The 19,587-nt window shown below is 40.6% G+C and overlaps 1 protein-coding gene across 1 annotated transcript in view; it reads left to right on the top strand.

Annotated features, from left to right (window-relative positions):
* rpe (ribulose-5-phosphate-3-epimerase) overlaps window positions 1-19,587 on the top strand; it is an 88,113-nt gene that overhangs the window by 56,683 nt on the left and 11,843 nt on the right. The window contains exons 4-5 of the mRNA XM_066686725.1: window positions 8,046-8,180; window positions 10,406-10,492. Coding sequence (XP_066542822.1) covers window positions 8,046-8,180; window positions 10,406-10,492 — 222 coding nt within the window. The remainder of the gene's footprint in view (window positions 1-8,045; window positions 8,181-10,405; window positions 10,493-19,587) is intronic.

Here is a 19,587-nt window from a genome sequence, read left to right as displayed (position 1 = left end):
TGGACCTGCAGGATGTGCTTAAGTGCGCAGCTGACAAGCTGGACATCCCGTGGCCGACCGTAAGCACGGAGACTGCAAAGTCATGCTACGAAGGGAAAAGACTGCCGCGGGCAAAATGGGCTGCAAGACAGCTACTCCCCATATTTCCTGAACTGGTGGAGGAGTTGGCTACTTTCTGGAAGGAGAAGCCATTTACTGGCAAAACTCCTATTCAGGGGGGATCTGCCCTCGACATGGAAGGTATGGAGAAGGAAGGCCTTCTGCGCATGGAGCCCCTAGTGGCAGCGCACCTTCACCAGCCGCTCAGCAACCAGCAACCCTACGTTGCCCTCCAAAGCTGACCGCTTTCAGTCTAACATGACTGAACGGGCTTATAAAGAAGTGGCGCTTTCCGTGAGAGCCCTGAATGCCATCTCCATGCTGACAGCCTACCAAGCTGAACTTCAGGACGAGACGTCAGCCACGCCAGGTCTGTCTCAGTGGGAAGAGATTTGTGTGGTCACTGGCCTCTCCCTCCGTCTCCAGAGATGTGCGGTGCAATCAGCGGGGAAAGAAAGAGGTCCAAGAAAGAGGCAGGTGGCTTAACCTGGCAAACCTCTCTGACAGGGAGAAAGAGGCCATCCTGGATGCACTAGTGGTGCCAGAGGGCATCTTTGGCTCCGCTCTCACATTAATGCAGAAGCGGTGTGAGGAAAAGAAGAGAGATGATGAAGCCCTTCAGCTGTGCTTGCCCAGGAAGCCACAGCAGGGCCCCTCAGCACAACCTCGGCCCTCTTTCGTGCAGGCTTCCGCTCACCCGGCCACCAGCTTCCGCATCCCCAGACGGCCTAAGCCACAGCCTGACCCGCCAAGTCAAAGTGGGGGCGCTGAAAGTAAGACTGTCTGGCCCAAGAAGACCCAGGAACAGCCACAGCCAGTACAGCCTCTCCCTCCATCCTCACAGGTGGTAAGGAGGAAAAAGAAGTCTGCCTAGGAGTCCTTTGCTTCAGGGGAGAGCCGCCGCCCCCCGTTCTCCGGCTCTTACCCCCAGGCCCCACTATGTTCAGGTGGAGCATGGGTTAACCCCCCCCTTATGTTCCATTTGGCTACCAGCCCATTCACTCAACACACAACCACTCATTCCAGAGCTGTGTTCAATAAAGCAAGGTGTCTCTGTGTTTCCTGTTTTTCACATGTTGCAAAACAAAATAAAACACAAAACATTGCAAAACAAAATAAAGTTGAGTGTGTTAAGAGGCAATGCAATGCAAACAATGTTGCAAAACATAAACTGCCTAAAACAAAAGCCTTGGAGGGTTTCCATGCCCTCAAAGGCAATGAGCCACTTAAACGCTATTACAGCGTGACCGGCTCGCGCATGCGCAGTACAAAGCACATGCAGACGCACTCTGTGACCACTGGAGGGCGCGAGTGTCTTACGGCTAGACAGTTGGACTGCATGCATTTCATCTCAGTGGGTACTAAGAACAATACGACATGGGTACAGACTGCAATTTTGCAACCAAAGTTCAAAAGCATTGTTCACTCCAGGGCAACTGGGGAATCAGCTCACATCCTCCAGGAGGAAATCTCCTCACTACTGGGGAAAGGAGCTATAAGGGTGGTCCCACCCGAACAGAGTCGGACAGGGTTCTATTCTCGGTACTTCCTAGTGCCGAAGAAGGGGTCCCAAACCCTGCGCCCGATTTTGGATTTACGTGCTCTGAACAGACACTTAAGACAGTACAAGTTCAGAATGCTCACTCATCCAGCTCTGCTGAAGTTTGTACGCCCAGGAGATTGGTTCACTTCCATCGACCTGAAGGACGCTTATTTCCATATCAGCATATACCCGCCGCACAGGAAATACCTCAGGTTTGCTTTTGCGGGGGTAGCCTACGAGTACATGGTTCTCCCATTCGGTCTCTCCCTCAGTCCACGAGTATTTGTGAAATGTACGGAGGCAGCGATTGCCCCTCTAAGAGAGCAGGGCATCCGTCTCGCTACTTATATAGACGACTGGCTTATCGCAGCACAGTCCGAGAAAGAGGCAAGAACACACACAATGCAGCTCATAGAGCACCTTGTACAACTAGGGTTTCAGATAAACAGGGAAAAGAGCGTATTGACGCCGACCCAGCGCATATCATACCAGGGCCTGTCACTCGACTCAGTGTCTTTCAGGGCAAGCCTGTCTACGGAGAGAGTTGTAAAGCTCAAAACATGCTTGGATACATTTCGGAGGGACAGTACGATCCCATTCTGTGTGTGTCTCAGACTACTGGGCATGATGGCCTCAGCTTTAGACGTAATCTCTTTGGGACGTCTATTCATGAGGGGGTTTCAACGCTGGGTGGCTTCGCTAGGGCTGAACCCGCTGTATCATATGCGCCGGAGAGTAGAAGTCACTCGGGCAGCGTTGATAGCCCTGTGTCAGTGGAAGCGCATGGGTTTTCTCACACAGGGGGTTCCTATGGGCATAGTTTATGCCAGACGTGTAGTGACTACAGATGCGTCACTGTCCGGTTGGGGGGGGGCACTCACGAGGGCAGAATAGTGAACGGCAGGTGGAACGGCAGTCAGCAGTCCCTCCACATAAACTGCTTGGAGATGCTGGCGGTTCATCTGACGGTGAGACATTTCCTTCCTTTTTTAGAGGGGTGCCACATTCTCGTGAGGACAGACAACACGGCAGTAGTGGCTTACATCAATCGACAAGGAGGCCTGCGGTCCCGACCGTTACACACGCTGGCACGCAGACTGATTTTATGGAGCAGCGTTCACTTTCTATCCCTGAGAGCAACGCATGTTCAAGGGATGCTCAACAGGGGAGCAGATCTGTTGTCGAGAGGCAATCCTCTTTATGGGGAATGTGCAGTTGTCCAACAGATTTGGGAGCGCTACGGCAGGGCAGCAGTGGATCTTTTCGCGTCGAAAGAGAATGCACAGTGCCCTCTGTTTTACTCGCTGCACGACCAGAGTGCCCCGCTCGGGGTCGATGCCTTTGCACACGAGTGGCCACAAACACTTCTTTATGCGTTTCCACCGATAGCACTAATCTCCCTGACTCTAGCCAGAGTCAGGGAGAGGTGCCTGTCTGTTATCTTGATAGCTCCGCGTTGGCCGGGCAAGCACTGGCTGGCGGAGATCATACAGATGCTTCAGGGCAACCCATGGCCCCTCCCACTACGCAGAGATTTGCTGACGCAAGCAAGGGGAGAGATTTATTACCCACACCCAGAATGTCTGGCTCTATGGGTATGGCCCGTGAGTGGTTTAATTTAAGCATAACAGGGTTGCCGCTGAATGTGATTGAAACCATTCAGAATGCTAGAGCTCCATCTACCAGGACCCTTTTATGGGTACAAGTGGCGGATATTTGAGCAATGGTGCTCAGACAAACTCGAAACCCCGTTTCAGTGCTCTGTCGGGGTTATACTAGCTTTCCTTCAAGATTTGATTGACAAAGGCAAATCATTTTCCACTATTAAAGTGTACCTGGCAGCTATTGCAGCATGCCATGTGGGCTTCGAAGGGAAAACTGTGGGGCAACACCCTTTGGTGTGCCGTTTCATGAAGGGGGCACGACGTAGTTTGCCGATCTCCAAACCTGTGTCTCCATCTTGGGATTTGGCCTTGGTGCTGGAGGCTATATCAGTCGCACCTTTTGAGCCACTGGACCAGGTAGACTTTAAGTTTTCGTCTTTCAAGACAGCACTTTTGCTAGCCCTGGCATCGGCTAAGCGTGTAAGTGAAATACACGCTTTGTCTGTGTGCTCTACATGTATGCAGTTTTCACAGGGGGACTCTAAAGTATGTTTACGTCCAAATCCTGCCTTTATTCCCAAGGTTATTCAGCCTTGTCTCCCTTTGGAACTTCAGGCATTTTATCCTCCGCCTTTTACCTCGCCAGGCCAGCAGCAGCTGCATACGTTATGTCCTGTGCGAGCACTGCGAATTTATGTGGATAAAACGAAGGACTTTAGGAAATGTGACCAGCTTTTCGTGTCGTGGGCAAAGCCATACACGGGGAAAGCGATTACAAAACAAAGACTATCGTATTGGATTTCAGATGCAATCGCTGTGGCATACTCCAGTAAAGGATTGGCAGTTCCACCGGGCGTCCGTGCACACTCCACGAGAGGTGTAGCAACCTCTTGGGCAATCTTTAGAGGTCTCTCGATTCAGGAGGTGTGCGCAGCAGCGAGCTGGTCCTCGCCTCATACGTTCGCCAGGTTTTATAAAATGGATGTGACAGCACCTAGTGTAGCACATATGGTATTGAGCGCCGGCTCTGGGATTTAACAGTCCCAGCCTTTCTGAGGCATAGCTGGTTGACAGTATGTTCGGGACAGGCTTGTCTGGCAATACGGGAGTAAGGATATCCCATAGTGAGACACCGAAACGAATGCTTGAAAGAGAACTTTAGGTTACCATGTAACCCCGGTTCTCTGATAGCATGAGTGAGGTGTCTCACCAGACCACCCTCCTTGCAGTGGGAAGCAAGGAAGAGGTGTACCTGTTTTGAATGAGGTTATGATGTCGTGCTCCGTATTATATATTGAGGGTGGCGCATGAGCATCACAGCTGTCAGCCAGCCCAGGGGCTGGCGTAGTGTAATAGAGCTTCTGAGGTATACGCGAAGGGGGCGTATCCAATAGTGAGACACCTCACTCATGCTATCAGAGAACCGGGGTTACATAGTAACCTAAAGTTCTCTGTGCTCAATGTCTCCATCGCTGTTTGCAATTCCCTGAGCTTTTCATGCACCTTGGAGTTTGGGAACATCTTTGGAGATCCATGTCTCAATGTAGATTTTTATTCTCTAGCAATATGTCTCTCTTTATCACATGAATAATACACCTTGGTCATGTTAGGATTGTAGGGTAGAGTCCTTCTAGCTACCTACCATTCATTAATCCGGAAAACATTTTTTTAAGCTGTATCCTGATTGGAAACTTTATGATTAATAGCTGCTATGGGAGTGGATTTCCTGGCACCAGCATTGCTATTGTAAAACTGAATCATTTTAGTAATGGTTTAATCATATGTAGATGTAGGTGTCACAAGCATTGCTAGGGCAGCACAGGCAAAACTGTCGCTCTGGCCAATCAATCTCTGACCACTATAGGTTACAAAAGCATCCATGAGTATCTCTGAGAAAGCAACAGTGTGCTTCCCTCTTATCATGGTAACCACTGTGATCTTTTCTCAGTTGATGACTCTTGGTCCCAAAACCTCAAACAACGCCTGTTTCCTTTCTGCTTTGTCAGTGTGCTGTCCCAGTTTGCCTAGGACAATCATGGCGGTGATGTGGAGGAGAAGCTTCCTCCAATCTTGGATTTTTCCCGTGCATGCTTTGAAAATGCATTTGCTTTGAGATCAAAAGGTGTTCTAGAATGAATTTTTCCCCAGTTATCTAGTCCTAATGTAGCAGAGGAATTTATTTATTTAGTTATTTATTTATTTTTTATTATTTTTTTTTCTATAAACTGGATTGCTGCTTTAGCTTGTTGTATATCACCTGATAACTTTTCAACTGATGATACAAGTGTACCCCATGCTTCACTACTTACAACATATACCCTATAAATAAGCATGTATATGCTATACAGGTACATATATAAAGCTTATGTGTATATATAAGTGTATATATATATATTTAAATGTCTTTGTAAATGTTGCCAAAACATCTATTTTAATTATTATTTTTATTTACTAATGCTGTCACTATTTGCTGTTGTTATTTTTCCTTTATATTTTGTGTTATTGTTTCTTGTTGTAATGCACCAGCATATGCATGCTACCTCAGAATCATGTCTTGATTTTCCTTGTAGGAAAAGAATTTTCATCTCTACGTCACAAGGGGTGGAATATACTTTAATAAAATTGTTTTTTTTTCTGTAGCACCCCCTTGAAACCAATTAGCCTTTTCTTCTTTTGTGCGCCTGAGTAGCGGGAGGGTTTACTATCTGTTGACCAAGTATCAAATCTTTTGCAACCTGAGGATTTGACCACTGAACCCAAATAAGCCAGATATGCAGATGTATCTATACAGTCTGAACATAAGTACAATAAGTGAAAAGAAAACACTAACAGGATATGTCTGGAAGCATTTTACAAGCAGACATGGACTGATGACAATGATCATTTAAATCATGATAAAATAGTATCACTGAAACATTTTGGTTTTAGTCCGAATTGAAAAAATAAAAGAAAATGTATCTACCTCAGAGAGTTCAAGGAGAACCCCCCGACAACCAAATGGCATGCCAGTCAGCCTGTTAGCGAGTTCATAAATTAAGTTCAACGACTGAGAGCTTACACCGCATCTTGGGGTACAACAGCCGTCTTTACGCCTCTTTTGATGAAATCAGTAGCAGTAATCAGATTCTCAAATCTATGTGTTTATCTGTCCGGCAAGGTTAACCTTACAACTGCAGAATATATGAGGACGAACCTCATGCTTGGAGAGGCTCGCAGCTGTCATCATATCTCCAAATTGGGCTTGCTGAATGGTATAATCTGCAAAAATCGAAAATCTCCTACCTTTTATAGAACAGCTTCTTCAGCTTTCTTCAGAAGGTCATTGTAGACATGGAAGTAATGCACGCTAATGACGAACAGCCGCAGGGGCTCTCCATAATGAAGGCTATCTCATGTCGCCAAAATTAACCTCAAGCTTGCTAAGTGCTTTGATTTGTAGTGCTGCGCTCCAGTTCCGACAGAGCCTCTCCATCTGTAGCGATTTTTGTATACTGTCAATGGAATTTCTGAGCTCCTCTTTAACTAATGATAATTCTGACCTGAGGTTGTTAGAGAGGGTGTCTGTCTTGGTGAAGATATCAGACTTAAGAGAATTCAGCATATTGTGAAGTAGCTCCACAGTCAGTGACCCCGCTGATCCTACATCAGCCACAGCATCCGCTAAAGGAGAGGGATCAGAAGACACTACAGGTCTGTTGCGGCCTGATCTTGCTGTCAGTTTTTGGTTAAGTAGACATCATTGTTTGCAAAGGCCACCCAAATGTAATCTAAACTTATGAAGGAACTCTTCAGACAGCTGAATAATCATAAATATCAGTTATTCTACATGTTCAAATATTATATGTATAGCATTTCTCCTGCGGTGTTGCTATCAGTGTGTGAAGAGTGGGAGAAGAGTGTTGCATTGATAATCCAACACAATGGGCAGCACTTTGAACACATTTTATAAGTGGTCAGAAACTTGTAAATATCTCATGAAAGAATAAACTTACGTTAAAACCACACACCATTGTTTTTCTTGTGAAATTCCCAATAAGTTTGATGTGTCACATGACCCTCTTCCCATTGGAAAAAACAAAAGCTGGATCCAAAATGGCAGACTTCGACATGGTCACCATCCATCTTGAAAAGTCCCCCCCTCCCATATACTATGTGCCACAAACAGAAAGTTAATCACCAACCATTCCCATTTTATTAAGGTGTATCCATATAAATGGCTCACCCTGTACATTCATCATTTACCTCTGCCTCTTTGTTCCTCTAACCCCTTGTAACAGATCCACTCTTTCAGCTTCAGTAATTTAATATTATTTTTGTTCACATTATCACATATTTTGGCACATTACTAGTTTTTAAGGTAAAATGGAATATTATTATTGTTATTATTATTATCATTATCATCATCATTAATATTGGCAACAGGTAATGTTGCTGTCACACAGTTGTACATTTGAGCCCCACTCTCGGTGACTTTGGGGAGTGTGCTCCCCGTATCTGTGTGGGTTTCCTCTTGGTGGTTTGGCTTCCACTCTGGTGCATCGTCCAGGGTGTGTTCCTGTCTTGTACCCAGTAATTTCGAGTAGGCACTAGACACACAGCCACCCTAAACTGGATAAGCAGTTACTGATAATGAATGAATGAATGAATAATTTATATTGTACCATATATTTATCACAACAAACATCCTTCCTGTTCTTTCAGTGTGACATTGAAGACTTTTGTTTTTAATAATATTTTAGAAATGTCAAATCTCTTCAAGGTATTATGAAGTGAAAAGATTTTCACTCTCTCTTTTTCAGGTTGGCCTGGCTATTAAACCTGGAACCACAGTTGAAGAACTGGCCCCATGGGCTGGACAAATTGATATGGCTCTTGTCATGACAGTGGAGCCTGGTTTTGGTGGACAGAAGTTTATGGAAGACATGTTAACAAAGGTAAGAAAGAACAAAATACCAAATGTAAGTGGGTAATTTACAAATACATTGGACATTCCTGAAAACTTTCTTCCAGATTCATGAATGCTGCATAAACATAAGGTTTTTAGTAGAACATGTGAATGTTAGTGAAACTAAATTGGGAGGGTGTGCACATTTCTTTACCATTTACCATATTACTATAATCCACGCCCATGAATTCCAAATAACTTTCAAAAGGAAGCCTTCGGACTGAGGAATCACTGTAAAAGTTTAATTTTTGTTGTGTTTTTGGCTATTTCTAAATAAAATAGTAAATATGAATAATATAATAAAAAAAGAAAAGGACAATTGCATTAATCTTAAAATTGGATCAACTACAAAGTATAATCACATAAATTAGGGTTACATTTTAGGAGATATTAAAACAAACTAGAGATTGAAAAATATTAAAGGAGAGATTAAAAAAAGTAGTATGACAAAGAAATTGTATACTTGCGCACACACACATTACATTTAGAGATTAAATTTCACTGTATTAATAAATAAATCTATGACAGGACTCTCACTTAGTAAATAGCCTTAATGAGTATGTTATTTGCTCTATTTGGTAAACATCCCATACTTTTTGAATCCATAATTTATGTGTGGGGGGTGGGGCTTGTCTGATTTCATCAATTTCATGGTGTTACACTTTAAAGCTACAGTGAGTAGTATTCTTAAGAGATTTCTCAGACGCCTCCTCTACAATCTGCTTGTCCAGTTCACGGTCGCAGTAATTTTGGAGCGCCACATACATATGGGCACTTTATAGTTGCAATCCACCTCCCAACAGGTGTTTTTGGACCATGGGAGGAAACCTACCCAGACACAGGCAGAACACAACAAACTCTTTAGTCAGTCACCCGGAGCAGGACTTGAACACACATATATACATATAAAATACATACACATATATATATGTGTGTGTGTTAACCCAACTGAATTGCAACAAAAGTAAATGGCTGAATGTCAATTCAGGGGGGGGGGGGCATATTTTAGCCTCATTTTTGAATTGGAGGTGAAATGGTTTTTCATTTTATCTAATCGGGGCAGCAAACAAGGATGGCAGAATTGATTAGTTATCTCGCTCCTGCTCCAAATGGAGGATAGATCAACTCCACATTAACTATCTGGAGTTAGAATGGCATATCATAAAAGTTCCTGTAGGTGTAATATGTTACTGACGGATACATTTTTGTATACTGTACTATATATTTGCAATTTGTAATTCAACAATTCCAGTATTTGTTCAGTTCTTTAATATGCATCCTTGGTAACCCCACAGGGTTACTAAACGTGACATTCATTCCAGTGAATCTCATTTTTCCAGTCTTACAAATACAAGCTATACTGTATGTTCCAAAGTGAACAAAGCAGTTGACATTTTACATTATGCACTTAAGTTATAACTGTGTTGTTTTATTACTTTTCTCAGTTTTAAACAGTTTTCCATGCACTAAATACTTTGCAGCTGTAAGAAATCTTTCAGAGACCAAGGGTTAATTGATATCTACAATGGAACCAAATCTTTTTTGTTTTTAGGTGCACACTATTATGATTTAGAGTTTAAGGGCACTAAACATCTAAAAGCTAGATACATAGAAGTCTCAGTCATTTGAGTGGAAAAGTTTTTAGTTCCAAATACTGAAATACATTGAGACACAAAAATGTTCTAACCCTGCCAAATATTAATTATGATTTTCTGAAAGTATGGAATGCTCAGGGTAACACTTTTCCCAACATTCAGTGCTATGTGAAGCAACAATCAATGCAGAGCTTGAGTAGTTGTTATAGAACCTCAGTTCAGGACACTTGGGAGCAGTAAGATAAAAAAAACAAAAAAACTTTTGATTATGTTTGGTGGCCAGGCATTGATTGAAAAGTTTAAAGATGTTACTAGAAACCCCATGTGGGTCATCTTCAAGGTTCAAAACTGCCAGTTAACCTGAGTATCATGCTGCTAATTATAACCACTAAATTATATAATTATAGCACTAATTATACCACTAAAGTTTAAGGTACCTGTCAGTGAAGAGCCACAAGAAGCTACATTAATAATATTCCTCTCTTCAGTGAGCATATCTGTCTAAGAGCACAGGAACAACCAGAAGGCCAGTTAAGTGTTGTTACTTGGTTAAAACAAGAGGAGATGAGTATTATTTTTATTAACTGTAAGTATGCTGAAAATGTTTCATTTCCCACAGGTCAGTTGGCTAAGGACACAGTTCCCTTCCCTAGACATTGAGGTTGATGGAGGAGTTGGACCAGACACCATTCACAAATGTGCTGAGGTAGAACAATAAAATATTACATCATAAAGTTCCATTATTATTGGCAGCTTTGATAAAGAGGGGTAAAAATTTTACGTTTAATTACGGCTCTGTTTCACAAAAAGATTATAAAAGAAACCTAAATTTTAAATGTAGCCAATTCAGAAAACCGAAACTTTTTTTACACAGCCATATGTTTCATAACTGCAAGCACTGCAGATTTTTAAATTTTAAAGATTTTAAGACTCTTCTCGATACAGAATCTCTCCTCATTCCTAGATTTCCCTTTGGACACTCATTTTCAGCTTCAAGGCAGATTTTCATTGATGTTTCACTGAATGGGATATTCATGGAACAACCGTCTTTCTTTGATCATTAAACGTTTTTAGTTTTGGTTATGTAGAAGTTTTGATTGAAAATTAATTATATTTATATACATCCTCTTAAGAAATATGCCAAAAGTTTGATTTAGCGCAAACACAAAAGGACTGGTGTTAGCCATCGCATTATATATAATTAAATGGATTACAATGGTACATGAATATGAGAAGGGAAGGTTACTGCTCTTAGGGGATTTATATATGATAACTACCTAAACTCTTAAATGTAGTTTACTGAAGGTTTCATTTATCCCAGCAATTAAACCTCTGAGCTACGAAAGGACGCATTTGACATTACTTTGTCCTAGGAGACAATGCTTGGGTGTTTTTATACCTATGCTTACCAGGTCAGAGACTGACTGGCTGCACTGGGGTGGAGATCACACAGAAGGTGCCTGAGGCATTTAGTTCCCAGATGTTTTAAGGTTCAGAGGCCAAGGTTTCTTTAGGCAAGGGTCTGGCATTGAGTGTTGCTGGACTAAACTAAAGCTTCCTAAAATTGCTAAAATAAGCACGAACACCTATGTTCTCCTGGTCAGTGGACAGACTCAGTCATACACTACCAGAGTTTGTATCCGTGCTTCTGGTGAGGGAAATGTTGAGCCTTATTTCCCACATTGGTAGGTGGATTGCTGACTCATAGAAGTGTGTGTGTGTGTGTGTGTGTGTGTGGTAGCTCTGTGAGAACTGGCGCCCCCTCCAGGGTGTGTTCCTGCCTTGCACCCAATGATTCTGGGAATGGCTCAGTAAGTTAATGCTTAGTTTTAGATTAGTTTTCATTATTTCTAGTATTAGTTTTAGTTTTTTCATACTTTGGGTTATTTTTTAGGATTCAAAAAGGTGAGAGTAACTATTGTGTAATATAAACTCATAAGGGGCTGCACAGTGGCTAAGCAGGTAGTCTTGCAGTCACACAGCTCCAGGGATGTTGTGGGTTCAATTCCCGCTCCGGGTGACTGTCTGTGAGGAGTTTGGTGTGTTCTCCCTGTCTCCACGTGGGTTTCCTCTGGGTTTCCTCTGTCTCCTCCCACAGTCCAAAAGAACACGTTGGTAGGTGGATTGGCGATTCAAAAGTGTCCCTAGGGGTGTGTGTGTGGGTGTGTGAATGTGTGAAGGACTGGCGCCCCCCTCCAGGGTGTATTCCTGCCTTGCGCCCAATGATTCCAGGTAGGCTCTGGACCCACTGCGACCCTGAACTGGAAAAGCACTTACAGATAATGAATGAATGAATAAATAAACTCAACAGTTGAATTTTGGTTTGAGTATGAAACTAAAATTTTTGAAGGCAATCGAGTCACATATTCGTTTGGGCATCCCAGTCTCAATAAACATATTTACCAATGCATCCTCCCACTTGCAGTGTTCCTGCATATTAACTAACCAGCAGCTATTTGGTTGCCAGTGAAAGCAGTCCATTATGGTTGTCTCCTTCCCGGTGCCACTTGGCCGGGATGTGGCTTCTTTTTTGTTGGAGTTACTCAGAGAGGCTAGCTTGTGAAGTTACTCACAATTAACCTTCTTGTACGAGCTTCTCAAATGGACTTTGACATTCGTGGGTTTTTTCCCTTGAGAAGTATTCCACATATTTTATCACCTGTTTCCACTACAAGACACTTGCTTTTATCTTTCTCACAGTCATATCCAAAGAAATCCCTTATAGGACTCTGCTGCTTTCTCCCAACGTTTGCTGTCGAAATTTTGCAGGCTAGTGTGGTGAGCAGAAGCAGAGACTGTAAACAAGTGGCATCACGGACCATACTGTGCTGGCAGTTAATGTAATGTATCGATTTCATATCGGTCCACAAGACTTAGAAATAAACTAGACTAACATGAAAACGAAGGGTATTCTATCTATAAGTTAGATTTGGAAACACATAATACAGTTCCAGTTAGTTATAATTTTTTCTATTAATTAACATTTTTTTTATTACAATTAACAAAAATGTTTTTTAATTTCAGTTTTCCTTATTTTGTTCGTTTTGTTAACGATAATATAATAACCCTGATATATATAATTTTGGTTTGTAATATAAATAATCCTTTTTGATCATAATTGTACAAATGTAGCCATTTTCACTCTGACAGAGAAAGTAATTTGTTTTTCATCAAATATCTCATTAACCAGGTCTGGTCTGTCCAGTCATCTATTACAGCAGGAGTCAGCCATGTCCTTGTTATAATTTCTTTACTTGTGATTAAAAGAATGACCCACAAATATTTATCCAAACCTGTTATGTTTGGGTTTATCTCCCCAAAAATCGGTGTATCAAAACATCTAGGGCATTCTAATTAAATATAGTTTCCGTTATTTTATACAGTTCTGTCCAAAAATGTTTGTTTCAAGTACTCCAAAAATATATGCCAGTGGTCAGGCTCTTGAATCCCACAGTCTCAAAAATCTATGTTCTATTAATCTAAAATTCAAGTGCCCAAGCAACTGAGGACCTAGAAGGGAAAACCTCAAACTATGCAACACTTGAAAATCTACAACAGAGCTTTGAGGACAGATTCCATGATCTGCCACTGAAAAAGCCACAAACTACAATCCTTGTTAATCCTTTTGTTGCTGCTTCAGATAGTTTGAAAACCCCACTGGTGACAAAATGGAGATGATTGATCTGTCTGATGGTTGAACTGTCTGAAGATAACAGACTCAGGTATGTTCTGAGTGACGGACCCCTGATTTTTTGGGAAAATCGTGCCTATGGTGAAATATACCAATTTAAAACAAGCTGCAGCGAAGCTACTGTGAATGTTTGGTTCAACCTATATTTGTGAATCCGTTTTTTCCACCCTGAAACGTGAAATCAAAGCATCACTCTGTTCTTACTGATACACATGTGAAAGACTTTCTTTGAGTAGCAACAACTGAATACAAGCCAAATTTGAAACGGATTGTGGAAAACAAAGAATTACAGAAGTCTCACTAAACTTGTCTACATGACAGGTAGGAATACGTGTTTTGAACTCCTTTTTGTTTTAAAACCTTGTCATAGGTTGCAATTGCTGTAGTTCTGGTAGTTGTGTGAACATTTGTGTAAATATAGAGCTTGCGGCTCCTTGTAGTAATACATTTTTTTTTTTCTGGCTCTTAGTGTCTTATATGTTGGCCACCCATCTGCTATATGAATTGGTACATTTCCATTGAAATTCACATATTCTAAGCCAACCCTCATTTGAAATGGTTAGTTTACTCTCTTTTTCCCATTTATGTTTTTTATATTATGTCAAGTTTTCCGTTCCTTTGCCATTATACATTTTAGATATCATTTCTTTTTGGGACTGATAGGCTCCAATAAAGAAAGTCAGAATTTCATCTTGAAACCGTCCAGGCTTGCGGCCAGTGATTATGTGATCTAGATAAGTGTTTACAGAAAATGAATGAATGAATTTTTCTACTTTAAATTTGTTGTGTGTTGTCCTAAATTGTTTTCTCAAACTAATGTTGCAGTTGAAGCTAACAATTAAAATCTTGATTTTCAAGGCTGTACATTTCTTTAAGGGACTGAAAACCTCTCAGCTTACCTTATTTCATAATATTGCAATATGCTCTTATGCATTTGGTCATTCAGATTTTAAATCTACTGTCTAATACGTTGAGTGCAAACTTATAGATGTGTTGGAGCATTGTAATTTAATGTCAAAACATTTAACATTGAACATTTAACTTGTATCCTGAAAACAAGGTAGGATGGTTCACTTAAAAATAACAAAACCTCATCTGCATATAACGCCAGTTTTCATTCCTTGCCCAGTATGGAAATTTCTTGATAAAAGGTATTTTGTCATATCCATTGAACTAGGTGCTTTGAGTGTAATGCAGATTTCCATTTATTTTATTGTGTGCAATTGGTTTCTGATATGATGTTTTGATCATTTTTAATAATTTCTATATGAAGCCCAAACCTTTCTAAGGCTTTGTACAGATACTTCCAGCCTACTGAATAAGAAAGCTTTTTCTGCATCTAGGCTTATAATGGCGGCTTTTTTAATGGTTTATAACATGTAAATTGCACCTCATGTTGTCATTTGTCTGTCTGTGTTGAATAAACCCAGTTTGATTGTAAATTATAATGAGTCAAAAACTTTTGAAGACTTTTAGCCATAATGCTTGCATATAGTTTGTAGTAAACATTGAGAACGGAAATTGGTCGATATGGTCCACACTCTAGTACATCGTTTCCTTCTTTGGTATAACAATAATTATTGCCTCTCTCCATCATGGGGTATTTTCCTTTCAATGAATTGCAAGCTGAAAGAAAATTTGGCAGGAATTCCATACTGAAAACTTTATACCATTCTTTTGTGAATCTGTCTGTGCCAGGTAATTTGTTTGATTCAAGGTTTGAAATAATGGCATCTAGCTCTTCTGCTGTTATTCTGCTTCTGCTTTTATGCCTCTGGTTTTTTCTCTGTTAAAGTAGGTATTTGGAACAAATAAAGGAATATTTCTTCATCGTCAATGTACTGTATTGTGTGTGTATATAGTTTTTAAAAGCTATTTGTATATGATCATTTGTTTAGTACCGTATTACATTTTGGGTCTCAAGTTGTATGTTATTTTCAGCATGAAAAATAGTTTTTGTAGTTTTTTGCTATGAGTTTTTGTTTCTTATGTAATGTTGTTCAGTGCCTTATTTGTAAAACATTTGGTAATGGAACGCTAAAGGTGGTATGATTCAGCAAGTGTGCCATGATGGAAAGGGTCCCAGAACATATATACGCAACAGTGCTTCAAGTGCCCAACTAATAGTAGTATACTATGCAATAAGATAAACCTATGCTGTAATCTCAGAGATGCCACTGGAGGTATACTTTTCCATCGAACATGGTGTTTTATAAATAAACCAAATAAGTCTTTAGTGCACTTTTAATTTGAGTTTTTATTTTGCAGCTGAATTATAGTTCATTATAGTTTACTTAAACATTTCGCAACATATATTTGAATGCCATCAAATATCAGCTGCTTCTCAGTCTCTCGTTGACCCAGCACTAGCAGCATCCTCTTTGGCTTCAGGTGACCCCTTCAGGAGTGTAAAGCCTGCTGCCCTCTACATGGCCAAAGAGCTCCTAGACCTAAAGACTGAGATCATCCAAGCTGTGTCTTTGGAGGTCACACACTGTCTTACAGATGAGTTTCACATAATTTCAAGGGAACATTATTCCAGGCTTCAGACAGAGCTCCAGGAGTTCAGAGCCGAGCTTCTTCAGGACAGCGTGTCACTCAGAGCTGATCTCACCTCAGTCAAAAGCACTGTTTCAGAAAATGAAATCGTGTTCTAGGGTCTCTCAGATGAGGTTATGGGTGTCAGAGCAGAAGTTGAGTCTCTTTCCATTGAGTTTGCTAAAAGGCTCATTCACGGCAACAAAATAAAAGGATTATTGGTGTCCCTGAAGATGACCATAATTCAGTTTGTCAAACTCCAGGGTGTCTGAGCTTTTGAAAGAAGCCCATTCTCTGGAAAGAAACCAGCTTGTGTTTAAGCTGTAGTGATGACACAAAGGATTGAGGCGACGTGTGTCCCAGTTCTACTCTCAGAATTTATCCCTTTGATTATTTGCATGCTTGCACCTCTTTTGCTAAAGCTTGCAACATCATTAAACTACTCACCTCAAACAAGGCCCTAGGCCAGGAGTACCTAATTAACAGTGGCGGATGCTGGTCTTTCAAGGAGGGGAAGCTCAATTTCGGCCTACATCTTAAAATGTTTCAGTTTATTTATACGTAAATTCTACCCTTCGTTCCTTTTTAAGAAAATGATCTGTGACCCTGTCGTACCAACAAGGCGTCTTTTCCAGGGACTTGACTAGTGTCCTCTCAATGGCCAGCAGAGCTAGGCTGCTTAAACGGCCTTGGCCCATGTGAAGTGTGTCTGCCTGTGCTCCCACGGAGCTTTACACCAAAGGATCGCTGATTCGCTCATTTCGCTGTCAGTCAAAAAGGGATTCAGCCTCAGACAGATCATCCAATCATCATGCAGAAGCTGAGCGTTCGGACCAGCCGAGGCCAGCCCACTGCCCCATAGACCCCCAGAGACGCTGAGCGTCCGATGGGCGGGACAAAGCCCAACATTTATCCAATGACTCGTCTCGTTTCGCTGCTTCGCTATTGAACTCTGTGGACGCTCAGCGTCCGCACTGTGAAATTGCGCGAAAGATTGAGAGGAAAGCCGCGTCTTTACCAGTGATAAGAAGCTGATTCTGAACAAAAGTTGAGCACGTTGTAGTGCATATTTATTCAATGACATGTACACACAACAGTATATATTTGATCACTTATTTTTTTACATTTTAGGGGAAGCTGAGCTTCCCTTGCAGTCTTAGAGCAATCGCCACTGCTAATTAAAATTCATTAAGGTCCAATTAGAGAAAAACTTCTCAAATATGAACCATAATGACTGGAAGAGTCACACCACTTAAACACTCTGTTCAAAATTAAACAGTTCTTAATAGTTTATCAGTTACAGGCCTAGGTTGGGATAGGACAACATCCCGGACTGCGGTCCGCTTATTCATGACCGCTGCCCTAAAGCTTGGTGGCTATGAGTAAAGGGGGCTGTGATTGGTTAATGCAGCTTTCAATCACTCTGTGAAAATGTATTTTTCTTGAGACGTCTCGACTAGATTCTTATTTTTACAATCTGAATTTTTAAGACTAGAATTTGTGTGTTCAGGTGCCTCCCAAAAAGCACAAACCTAGCCTTTTTCTCAGTGTTGATGCTATGAAAGCTTTATTTAGAGCATCAGTGCAACGGTTCAAAGTGTGACTGTGCACATGCACAGGTTTATCAGCTTCTTCTGCATTGTTGCAATGTGTAACTATGTTTTCAGATGGCACAGTGTAGGAAATCACAGATTAAGTTGATGACAGTGGCACCAGAGTTCTTCTGTAGGCACCATTCAGTTTTCTTCATTGTTTAAAAAATTATTTTTAGGAACTAAAATTGTGATGACAGCAAATCAGTCTCACCTTATAAATGCCACTTAACCCTTTATATTTTCACGTTCATGAGGTCAGTTTTCTCCTTCAAAGTGATCATTCTTCATTCACGTGAGGTTTCCCATACCTTAAAGTCACGCACTGATACTATACTGCTTTTATGGACCTTTGGACCCCTGCAAAGAGCATGGAAAGTCCAAATTGTCTCTGGAATTCCTGCAGTTATATACATAGAGAGGAGAATTTATCAGATCAAACATGAAAATATCCCAGAAATGATTTAATTAATGTTATTGTAATTCATGAACTTTCAAAATGTTTGTTCAGGTAAAGTTGTTGTTTTTTTATTATTATTTTTGTGTGTATGTGGAAAAAAATTGCAATCTGTGATTTATCCCCCCCCTTTTTTTCTCAAACGTGAAATGTGACAGACATTTGAAGACTGTTCCCATAAAATGTAATTAGCAAATGTTTATCAGTTGCATGCATAGTCAGGTGCATATTCAGTACTTTAAGTTAGAGATCAGAGATAATAGATTTTTAGGCTGTTTAATTCATTCACCCCATTCCATCCAGTGTTTATATTTTAACACTTTTAAAAAGTTCTACGAAGAAAGCTTACAAATATTCATCTCTCCTTTGGCAAGATCTTTCAGCAACATGTTTTCAAATATTAATGAAAATGAATTTTTAAACAATTGTAATAAACCAGTCCAAAATGTTTCCCTGACCGTATAAAATTAAAACTTCACAGAGATCTTCATATTCTCTGATCCTAGGTCACTGAGCAATTTGGTCACATAACAAATAAGCATAACCTGATTGGTCCTCTTTCTGTATCCAAAGCACTGAGTGGCTCAGATTCTAAAACTAAATTAGATTGACATTTTTTGATTGTTATTCTCTAAAGTAAAATATGATTGACCTTTACTGATTGTTATTATTTTTGTTACAATGAATACATATAGCTTATAGAAATTGCTACACATTAGACATATCAATCAATGCATCATTTTCAAGCTGTGTCTATAAATTTTCCACATTGCCCCCAAGTAAGAACATGATTTTTGTAAAAAGTAATGAGAATATAAGTGAGAAAAGGTCTTTTCACTCAGCACATATCCAATAAACTGGACATATCAGGTGACGGCAGACCATGCAGCTGCTCAAAAGTAGAAGCACACTGCATAAAAACAGACACAATTGTTTTGTCACAACTTCATTTTAAATAGAAGATGCTAGAGAGTGTTATATTTGTCAAATATTCCTACAAATAAACAAACGTTTTTGTTACAAGAACTGAGGTTTTTAACTGAAACATAAACAAAAGAAAAGTTATTGTAAATGATAAAAACCTAATTAACAGCTAAACAGAACTGAGGGATTTAATTATCTTTTAAATGTGCCTCTTAGATCTTATGTTTATAAAGTTTGTGCACATGTTTAAAAAAATATATAAAGCTCTGATAATGACTGGCACATTTGTTGAAAAGAGCTGAACTGTGGCCAAATTCCATCTAGTGAGCATAGTGTCAGTAAAAGCTTCCCATTGTAAAATATGGGCACTTGGGCTAGGTGCTCACAGGTGCTCTTGATGCTTCTGGTGTTAATAGTTTGAGAAATGTCAATGATTGTCTGATGTGAAAGCCTAATGTGTGGTACCTTTTCCAGAGAGAGAAAGTGAAAGTAGAGACACTGGATTCCTCGCATTAATTAGCATGGTAAATTGTTGTGGAAGTGCAAATAAATGACTTTTTCTTGGAATTTGTTGTCAGCACAGAAGACTACCCGGAGTT

This window comes from Hoplias malabaricus, chromosome 12, assembly GCF_029633855.1.
Source record: "Hoplias malabaricus isolate fHopMal1 chromosome 12, fHopMal1.hap1, whole genome shotgun sequence".
NCBI lineage: Eukaryota > Metazoa > Chordata > Actinopteri > Characiformes > Erythrinidae > Hoplias > Hoplias malabaricus.
This window is presented reverse-complemented; position numbering and strand designations above follow the sequence as displayed.